The sequence below is a fragment of the Salvia miltiorrhiza genome, chromosome 4, assembly GCF_028751815.1.
Source record: "Salvia miltiorrhiza cultivar Shanhuang (shh) chromosome 4, IMPLAD_Smil_shh, whole genome shotgun sequence".
Classification (NCBI taxonomy): Eukaryota; Viridiplantae; Streptophyta; class Magnoliopsida; order Lamiales; family Lamiaceae; genus Salvia; species Salvia miltiorrhiza.
In genome coordinates this window covers 48,654,824-48,664,877 of record NC_080390.1, presented here as the reverse complement: position 1 = coordinate 48,664,877, position 10,054 = coordinate 48,654,824, and the positions used below count along the sequence as shown (strand labels likewise).

The 10,054-nt window shown below is 39.5% G+C and overlaps 1 protein-coding gene and 1 non-coding gene across 2 annotated transcripts; both read left to right on the top strand.

The window, feature by feature from the left end:
* Positions 1-1,018: 1,018 nt before the first annotated feature.
* Positions 1,019-9,464, top strand: LOC131023544 (uncharacterized). Its single transcript, XM_057953090.1, has 2 exons — positions 1,019-1,654; positions 8,886-9,464. The coding sequence occupies exons 1-2, from the start codon at positions 1,019-1,021 to the stop codon at positions 9,462-9,464; spliced, it is 1,215 nt and encodes a 404-aa protein (XP_057809073.1).
* On the top strand, positions 6,723-6,829 carry LOC131024053 (small nucleolar RNA R71). Its single transcript, XR_009101648.1, has one exon. It is a non-coding gene; the product is annotated as a small nucleolar RNA R71 (small nucleolar RNA).
* Positions 9,465-10,054: the final 590 nt, after the last annotated feature.

The window sequence follows — 10,054 nt, the reverse complement described above, 5'->3', positions numbered from 1 at the left end:
CCACCATAATGAGCATCTATTTCTGAGGATCCTACTGATGAAGCCTCCCTTGTTGACCTTTCCCACTCTTCTCCCACCAAGCCTACGGACGTGCCCACTGGCCCTCTTCCCATTCTCATGTTTAAAGGGCAGGAATTCTATTATCAGATGTTGGCTGGTGTCCACGAGAAGGACTAATTAAGCTGCAATGAAAAAGGTCTTGGGGGAAAGCTTAGCTATTAACATTAGCCACCTCTGAATGTAGGTAACTCTATTTTTATCTTTCTTGTCATAACCCTCATGTGTTATTGTAACTTCCCAATGTAATCGATGTCGCATTTATCACAAAAAGAGGTTAGGGTTGCCGAGGCTCATTAGCGCATCAAGAATTATAACAAGCTTGAGAAGGACTTGAAGGAGACCCGCATGACTCTGGAGGCCGCGAGGGGGAGATGTTGGTGGCTGTTGTGGAAAGGTACAACAACGTGGATGCAGAGTTGGCCAAGGCTACGGCCGGGATAGTTGAGCTCAAGGTAGACTGGTAGAGCGTGATTCCCTTAATTCGGAGGAAACTTATCTTCAACAGTATAAGGAATCCAATAAAAAGTTAAGGGCACCCCAGATTGCTGCACACTGAGAGGGCTTCATCTTCAGAGCTTGAGACCATAGACTGGAGTTCTTCTCCCCAAGTGATACTCACTTACGGGACGGACGAAATATTATATTTAAAAATTTGAATTATTTAAAAGTGTAAAATGTCATTATTTATGATTAGATTAATTGGTAAAATTAGTTATATGAATTTAAATATTATTATTTAATAATAATAATAATAATAATAATAATAATAATAATAATAATAATAATAATAATAATAATAATAATATGATCGTCTTAATGAGTATAATATTAAATTCAATCAATGTTATATATTAATAATTAAATCTACATAGATTGTAAAGAAAATAATTGAAGTCGGAGCATGCACGCACTAACAGGACGACTTCTGTTGGGGAAAGGCGATAAGCCACGTTCAACTATGGAGTTGAAGTCGGAGCTTCAACAGATTTGGGATATAAATTCTGACTGGCAACTGATTCCGCTGGGAAAGGGATTTTACACGCTCCGTTTTACTACAGCGACTGATAAAGCTACAGCAAAGGCGAAGGTGATCTGGGAGCTGTCAAAGGGTCTTCTTCAGCTCCGAGAATGGACTCGCAACTTTGATCCGTTCAAGGAAAACTCTCCCTTGGCGAATGTTTGGGTTCGAATTCATTATCTTCCTATCGAGTATTGGAATCCACAAGTTATCTCTGGAATTGGACGTTACTTGGGCCATCCTCTAAAGATCGATGATGCTTCGGCAGGGAGAGATTTTGGACAATTCGCCCGTATTCTTGTTGAAATAGATATGTCTCACCCTCTTCCTAATACTCTTCTTATTGATATGGAGGATTTTTCTTTTCATATTGAGTTTGTTTTCGAAAATCTCCCTCTATATTGTGGTCGTTGCAAGATTACGGGACACTCCCCCGATAGATGCCGCAAGTCGAAGTTTGGGGGGATGGGTGAGCAGAATGACACTGTGAATGACAAGGCTAAGCTTACGCAAGTTCACAATGGGCCGCATTGGCAGGCGGCGATTAACTCGAATGAACAGGCTGCAAACAGAAATGTCCAACAACAACTAGCTTGGAAGCCAGCGCAGCCAGAGTTTGGGCAGCTGATCACTAAATTATTAGCAACAAATTACCGCAACTAACACGGTGCAATTGTAGCACAAATTAAGTAACCAGGTATCATATCCACAGGGACTATTATGACGAATCACTCTAAGTAATCCTAATTACACTCTAGTAATATTCAGGCAAACGAAAGAAGGAAGGTTTAATTAACTTTAAACTAAAACGCAAATAACAATAATTAAAAAGACGTAGGAAAATTTGAATATTAAAAGACAACTGATCCTAGGGTAGTAAATTCATTAACTAAATCCACATAATAAATCTATTAATCCTATGTACCAGTTTAATCCAGTTATGATGAGAGATCACTAAATTAATCAATCACTCTCGCTAGAGCAGCAACGATCGTAGATTAGTAAATTATCTATCTCCGTTAGGTCTCAAGAAAATCTACTAACTCCCAATAGCTCCTAAGAATAGCTCCCTATGATCCACCTATCTCCGCTAGGTCTCAAGGTTAAAATCATATCATACATTCCTGAATCCGCTAAACAGTTATCTCCGCTAGGTCTCAAACCGAATAGCTAAACATGCAAACTATTGATCAGATAATTCACAAGAATTTAAGCACCAGGAATTATGAATCATAAACTGGAAGGCACAAAGGTATTAACAAATAAATCACATAAATTCAATCAACTATTTACAAACCCTAGAATCAGCTAAGTGAAACTAGCCAGACATAATAAAAGAAAGCATAAACATAATTAAAAAGAAAGCAATTGGAAAAACTGAATTATATAAAAACTGAATAAGAAGAATTGTAGCAGCTTGAATCTTCAATCTTGTGGAAATCCAATCCAAGCAATAAAAACTGGAAAGCAATAAATTCTAAAGCTATGAAATTGAAAAACTAAAGTTGGGGACTGAAAAAGGAACCCCAAAATAGGTCAAAAGAAGACCTATTTATAGTACCAGAGTAAAATACAGAGTTTGAGCTCGAAAAGGACTTGAAAAACGCCTAAAAAACGCAAAAATACGGAGGTAGCGCCGAAATCTCGGCGGGCTTCCCGGCGGTCGCCGGCCGGTCGCCGGATCCTTCCCAAAAATCCTTCTTCGGGCGGCGGTCGCCGCCCGGTCGCCGCGTGGTCGCCGCCGTTTCGCTGCTGCGCGCAACTTTCTTGTTTTGGTCATAACTTTCTCGTCCGAACTCCGATTTATGATTTGTTTGCGCTCACGAACTCGTATCGAGACGATCTACAACTTCTATTTCAGGTAAGTTTTCCAAATTCGAACTCAATAAACCTGAAATGTCCTTCAAAGTTCGAGTAAGAAACATGTTTCAAAAGATAAAACAAATTAAGCATAAAACAATCATCCAACACTCAGTTTCCTATAAAATTGACATCATATGAACACTAAAACCATGGAAACATGAGTGTTATCAACTGCCCCAAACTTAAGCCATTGTTCGTCCTCGAATAATGGGAAGAATAAAATCAATAACACGAATGGGTAAGAAATCTAGTTCACCGATGCCTCCGAATAATAAAGAATAATAGAATTCTCAAATCCTCAATAAATAAGCACAAAATTCACCAATAAACACAACCTATAGCAAAATCAACCTTGACATTCCAAACAATTGAATCTCACCAGGTATGTGTATCACTCAACTCTCAATTTGATGGAATAGGATGTGTATACTCTCAACGAAATTCAATACAATGCAGATCTCTTACCATAGGCTTGCCAATCGTCTACAATCTCCATCGCTAATAGTGTGCCAGGACTAAGATCAAAAAGGTCTTTTTATTCGGGTTATAATGTAGGGACATTGGTTAAGGTAGGGAAATATAGGCTAAGTGACTCAAATAGATCAAGAACACCAACCTTATAGCTTCACTAATCAAGCATGGAATAAATTCCATCTTCCACCCAACTATATCACCATAATCAACACAACTCAAGGGATTTAATCATCACAAAACAGAACTAAACACTCTTTTATGCTCTCCATTTATTTCCAACACACAAAGTCGATTTTCAAACAAATATCTCAATATACACTCGACTTCATACTTTTTTTTTTCTCTTTCTTTTTCTTTTCTCTCTCTCTTTTTTTTTTCTTTTTTTTTTCTTCTTTTTTTTCACAACTTTTCTAGAGCTTATAAGAGTAAATAGTAGCTCAATATCATCCCTTCTTTTTCACAACCCACTATGAATATTCACCACACGAAGATCCCCATATACTTTATCACCCCTTATCGTCCGGCTAAAGAATAAAAGCTAAATAGGCTCAAAGTGGATAACAAAGGATAAATTTTTTTCAAGGATAGTGTTTGGGAAAAATTGTGGCTAACAAAAGATGGCCTAAAATCATCTCCTAATCCTGGGCACAACAGCAACCTCGACACAGAAACCATGGCAAGTTCTAGAAGATCACTACATATGCATGACAAAACTCACAACAAAGAATAAACTGTGTATGATAAACAGTTATAGCTCAAATCCTCACAGGTTTATTCAACGTCCAAAAGTCAAGGTCAAAATCACTCTAGAATTATGCAAATTAGTTCCAATTATGCTTAAATCATCAAAGAAAATCAAATTCAATTTTTTTTTCCACATAAATCATCATTGGCATCTCACCAGAAATCTAATGGAGCAATAATCATCTAAAAAACAATCACACACCACCAACCAAGCAGGATAAAACAAGAAAGCTAACAAAAAGATATGTGTGATACACATATCTACTCTCACCCCCCTCCCCCAAACTTATTACAGAACATAAGTTCGAAAATAAGTTTGGAGGGATGATGATATGTGTGTCACTACTCACAGAAAAACATGCTCCATGGTGGTGGTATGAACCAAGCGCGAGTTCCCGCATCTACCAAGCTCAACGCTGCACTAAAAACCCCAAAACAAAGAAAACAAAGAAACAAAAAGAAACTAAACGAAAGGAAAACAAAACAAAGAAACGGTTGGGTTACCTCCCAACAAGTGCTTAATTTAACGTCTAGAGCTCGACGATACCTCAAAAACTCATGGAGGTCGGAAACAACACTCTAACCATTGGAAAGCTTTTCTACTCTTTGGTGCCCTCTCCACCAAGACACTTCTCTTGGCTCGGACATCCTCCCCAAGCATTGCCCCCTTCTCATTCTTGTTCCGAAAAATCCGGAATTTCACTTTCTTCTTCTTGGGGGTATGGGTTTTCAAAGACCCCTCATCATACTCCAAAAACAAACACTTCTCAAAAGTCAGCACTTCTTTTGGTTTTGGAGTCTTTTTCTTGGCTTCGTACTTGGGCAGCTCATTTTTCTCAACCTCTTCATCCTCCGAATTTGCTAGAAAACTGTCAGCCAAATTAATCATTTCATTCTGGGGAACTTCCTTTGGTGGAGGTTTCTTGCAAATCATAGTTTCCCCATAGGCTCTCAATGTCATCTTTTCATCGTTGACGCGGAAAGTCAGATCTCCCTCTTGCACGTCTATCAATGCACGGCCCGTAGCTAGAAACGGCCGCCCCAAGATCAATGGAGTATTTTTGTCCTCCGGTATGTCCAACACTACGAAATCTGCAGGGAAAATAAATTGTTCCACCTGCACTAGGACATCCTCCACAATTCCCTTGGGATATGTGATGGAACGATCTGCCATCTACAATGCAATAGAGGTAGGCTTGATATCTCCAATCTCCAATCGGTTGAAAATTGAGAGAGGCATTAAATTGATGCTTGCCCCTGAATCACAAAGAACACGTGAGAAATTCTGCCCTCCAATCTCACAAGCTATAGTAAAGCTGCCAGGGTCCTTCTGCTTCAATGGTAGCTTCCTTTGTAGCACTGCACTGCATTCCTCGGAAAGATTGATCGTCTCATATTTCCCCAACTTCCGCTTGTTGGAGACTGCGTCCTTGAGGAACTTGGCATAGCCTGGCATATCTCTCAAAGCATCAAGTAAAGGAATGTTGATGTGAAGCTTTGAAAACATCTCCATAAACTTGGCTAACTTCTGATCCATCTTTGGCTTTGCCAGGCTATTCGGGAAGGGTGCTACAGGCTTGTACTCTGGCCTGGGAAACGTAAGAGTTGGAACCGGCTCCTTAACAACAGAAGAGCTCGAATCCTTTTTAGGGGGAGGCGTCTGTTTCGCTGCAAGCTCCTCCAAGTCATCATCGTCGTCCTCCACTACTTTGCCTTTTCCCTTGTCATTCCTCTGCTCAGTATGATCCCACTGCTCTGCATCCTCAACTGTAGTATCAACCACCCGTATGGAATGACATTGCTGATTTTGCTGAAATTGTTGATGTTGGCTCTTCGGATTGAACTGAGTGTTGCTAGGAAATTGGCCTGGCTTGTGCTGTGCAGCTGCTTGGTTAGCCATCTGACCAACTTGAATCTCCAACATCTGCACCTGCTTAGACAACGCTGAAAAGTTTTGCTCCATGTTGGAGATTTTGGTCCCCATGTTTGCCAAATTTGTCTCCATCCCAGTGACCTTCACCAATACTTGCTTCATCATTTCCTCCATTGAATCTTTCTTTGGCTCATTGATTACTCCTCCACTAGACACAGAAAACTGAGGTGGAGGCTGCACAACACTGTTGGGATTTGAATAGGAAAAATTTGGATGATTCCTATTATTAGGATGATACGGTGGATTTCCACCCTGATGTCCCTGATAGTTTGGTCTATTGAATTGGTACTGCTGCTGGACATAATTAGCATCTTCAAACTGTGACACATCAGATAAACTCGGCTGCTGAGGAATTTTAGCTAGCAATGCTTTTCTCTCCAACTCATACTGCTTTTGAAGAGCTTCATATTTCTCCTTAAAATCATCTCTCTCCTCATGCACAGCTGCAATTCTTCTCGTAGAATTTCTGTCATTCGGCCATTGATAACTATTGGAGGCCATATCTTCTATCACACGATAAGCCTCCCTTGTATTTCTATGGAGAAGACATCCACCTGCAGTAGCATCTACCATACTTTTTGTTAGACAGTCAAACCATTATAAAAGTGAATGATTTGCTGATCCTCCGTGAAACCATGTTGTGGACAGTTCCTGAGCAGCTCACGAAATCTTTCCCAGGCATCATGAATGGTCTCATCTCCTAGATGGGAAAAGTGAGAAATCTCCGCAATGATTTTCTGAGCTTTAGAAGCAGGAAAGTATTTTGCCAGGAAAGCTCTACACAAATCCTCCCATCCAGTAATAGCACCTCTGTCCAAACTCTTGAACCACTCCTTCGCTCTGTCCCTGAGAGAGAATCCAAACATCTTCATTCTGATGGCATCTGGTGGCACTCCATTCTGCTTAATAGTGTCGCAGATATCTAGAAACTGAGTAATGTGAGCATGTGGGTTTTCAGAAGCCGCTCAGCTTGCACCATGTTTATCAATCCCGGCTTCAGCTCGAATGTGTTGGCCTGCACAGTTGGTCCCCATTTGCCTCCTTGAAATTGATCAACCCGAGGCTGATACATATGATTCAGTGGTGGCTCTGGTGGAGGAGCCCGGTTGCGCTCTCTCTCTTCGTCTAGCTGCCTCTGAAGGTGTGTCACGGCTCGCACAAGAGTTTCAAGGTCCATGTTATTCTGTTGTTCTGCCATTGCTTGCTTCTTCTTTTCGCGGTTGTCTCTTTTGTATTGCTTTTCGATTTCCAAGTTCAAAGGTACTAGATGTTCCTTTCCTTTGGATCTCGTGATCATACAAGCCTGAGACAACAAACAAGAACAGAAATTTTAAAAACTAAAAATAAAATAAAATAAAAATTTATAACGCCTGAAATAATGCTTAAGTCTAATCAGAAATATTAAAGTCAATTCTAAATAGTCCCCGGCAACGGCGCCAAAAAGTTGATCACTAAATTATTAGCAACAAATTACCGCAACTAACACGGTGCAATTGTAGCACAAATTAAGTAACCGAGTATCGTATCCACAGGGACTATTATGACGAATCACTCTAAGTAATCCTAATTACACTCTAGTAATATTCAGGCAAACGAAAGAAGGAAGGTTTAATTAACTTTAAACTAAAACGCAAATAACAATAATTAAAAAGACGTAGGAAAATTCGAATATTAAAAGACAACTGATCCTAGGGTAGTAAATTCATTAACTAAATCCACATAATAAATCTATTAATCCTATGTACCAGTTTAATCCAGTTATGATGAGAGATCACTAAATTAATCAATCACTCTCGCTAGAGCAGCAACGATCGTAGATTAGTAAATTATCTATCTCCGTTAGGTCTTAAGAAAATCTACTAACTCCCAATAGCTCCTAAGAATAGCTCCCTATGATCCACCTATCTCCGCTAGGTCTCAAGGTTAAAATCATATCATACATTCCTGAATCCGCTAAACAGTTATCTCCGCTAGGTCTCAAACCGAATAGCTAAACATGCAAACTATTGATCAGATAATTCACAAGAATTTAAGCACCAGGAATTATGAATCATAAACTGGAAGGCACAAAGGTATTAACAAATAAATCACATAAATTCAATCAACTATTTACAAACCCTAGAATCAGCTAAGTGAAACTAGCCAGACATAATAAAAGAAAGCATAAACATAATTAAAAAGAAAGCAATTGGAAAAACTGAATTATATAAAAACTGAATAAGAAGAATTGTAGCAGCTTGAATCTTCAATCTTGTGGAAATCCAATCCAAGCAATAAAAACTGGAAAGCAATAAATTCTAAAGCTATGAAATTGAAAAACTAAAGTTGGGGACTGAAAAAGGAACCCCAAAATAGGTCAAAAGAAGACCTATTTATAGTACCAGGGTAAAATACAGAGTTTGAGCTCGAAAAGGACTTGAAAAACGCCTAAAAAACGCAAAAATACGGAGGTAGCGCCGAAATCTCGGCGGGCTGCCCGGCGGTCGCCGGCCGGTCGCCAGATCCTTCCCAAAAATCCTTCTTCGGGCGGCGGTCGCCGCCCGGTCGCCGCGGGGTCGCCGCCGTTTCGCTGTTTGCGCTCACGAACTCGTATCGAGACGATCTACAACTTCTATTTCAGGTAAGTTTTCCAAATTCGAACTCAATAAACCTGAAATTTCCTTCAAAGTTCGAGTAAGAAACATGTTTCAAAAGATAAAGCAAATTAAGCATAAAACAATCATCCAACACTCAGTTTCCTATAAAATTGACATCATATGAACACTAAAACCATGGAAACATGAGTGTTATCAGCAGCAGGAGGCTGCCCCTTTGACGAAGCAGCAGCAGGTTGCTCCGACGGAATCGGCAGAGAAAGATTCGGTTGTAGGTTCTCCGGCTTCGAGGGGGAATTCTACAACTAAGGGAAATAGATTCGATGTACTTGCTATTGATGAATCGGTTTTGTTGCATGGGAAGGATGTGGCGATAGGACCGGTTTTATTGGAGGTTGCCACGAAGCCGGTACAGAATTCAGTTTATGACAAGACTCTTAGTGAATATAGCTCCGAGGAGGAGGAGACGATTGTTGCGGATAGCGACACCAACATGGGAATGGTGATGCACGATGATATTCAAGGGACTGTTTCCTCAGTTCCCGGAGAGATTGGAAGAGCGGTGGTGGAGCAGAATTCGGTTGTTGGGGCAGATATTTCTTCGATTAAGGAGGTTGAGGGAGATAAGCAGACCAATCCCACTCCGAAGGACATTGCGAATCGTATAATTCGGTTAGAGGAACAGGTTAATCAGGGGATGCAACTGCTCTCGGAGCAGAAGCATGGACGTGGTCGGAGCAGAAGGGCTCGGGAAAGGGAAGAGCGCCTGTACACATAATTCCAGACGGATGTATTAAAAATCGCCTTAGGAATGCGGAGGAAATGGGTTGCAAGCCGAAGGAGTTTGCGATTGACCTTTCCAATAGGCCCAGTATGATTGCAATGAATAATGTTGTCCATGGGCGTTGGTCGGATGAAATGGATGATTATCCTGAGTTTCGATATTAGTTGTTTTTTGTTCCTTAGTTTTTTCTTCTCTTTTCGAGATTTGCACCCTTAGTCTGCTTCTTTGTGCCTTCAAGGGTTGTTTTTTTCTTTTTCTTTTTTTAATAAACCTCTAATTTAATAAAAGAAAATAATTGAAGTTAGTAACACTGAACCATCAATATACCAAATTAATAGTGGGCTCTTAAAATTTCAAACTATATTATATTAAAGTTCATATTTAAATAGCCCAAAACTAATTAAAATATCAAGAAAATACGAATAATATAAAAGAAAAAAATATAACAACAAATATATTTACATAAAGAAATAAACAATTCATTCACATAATTAAATAAATCTATATAATATTTAAAAATTCTAATTTTTAGATCTATAACTAATTTTTATTTATAAATTCATATTAAAATTGATACAAATTTT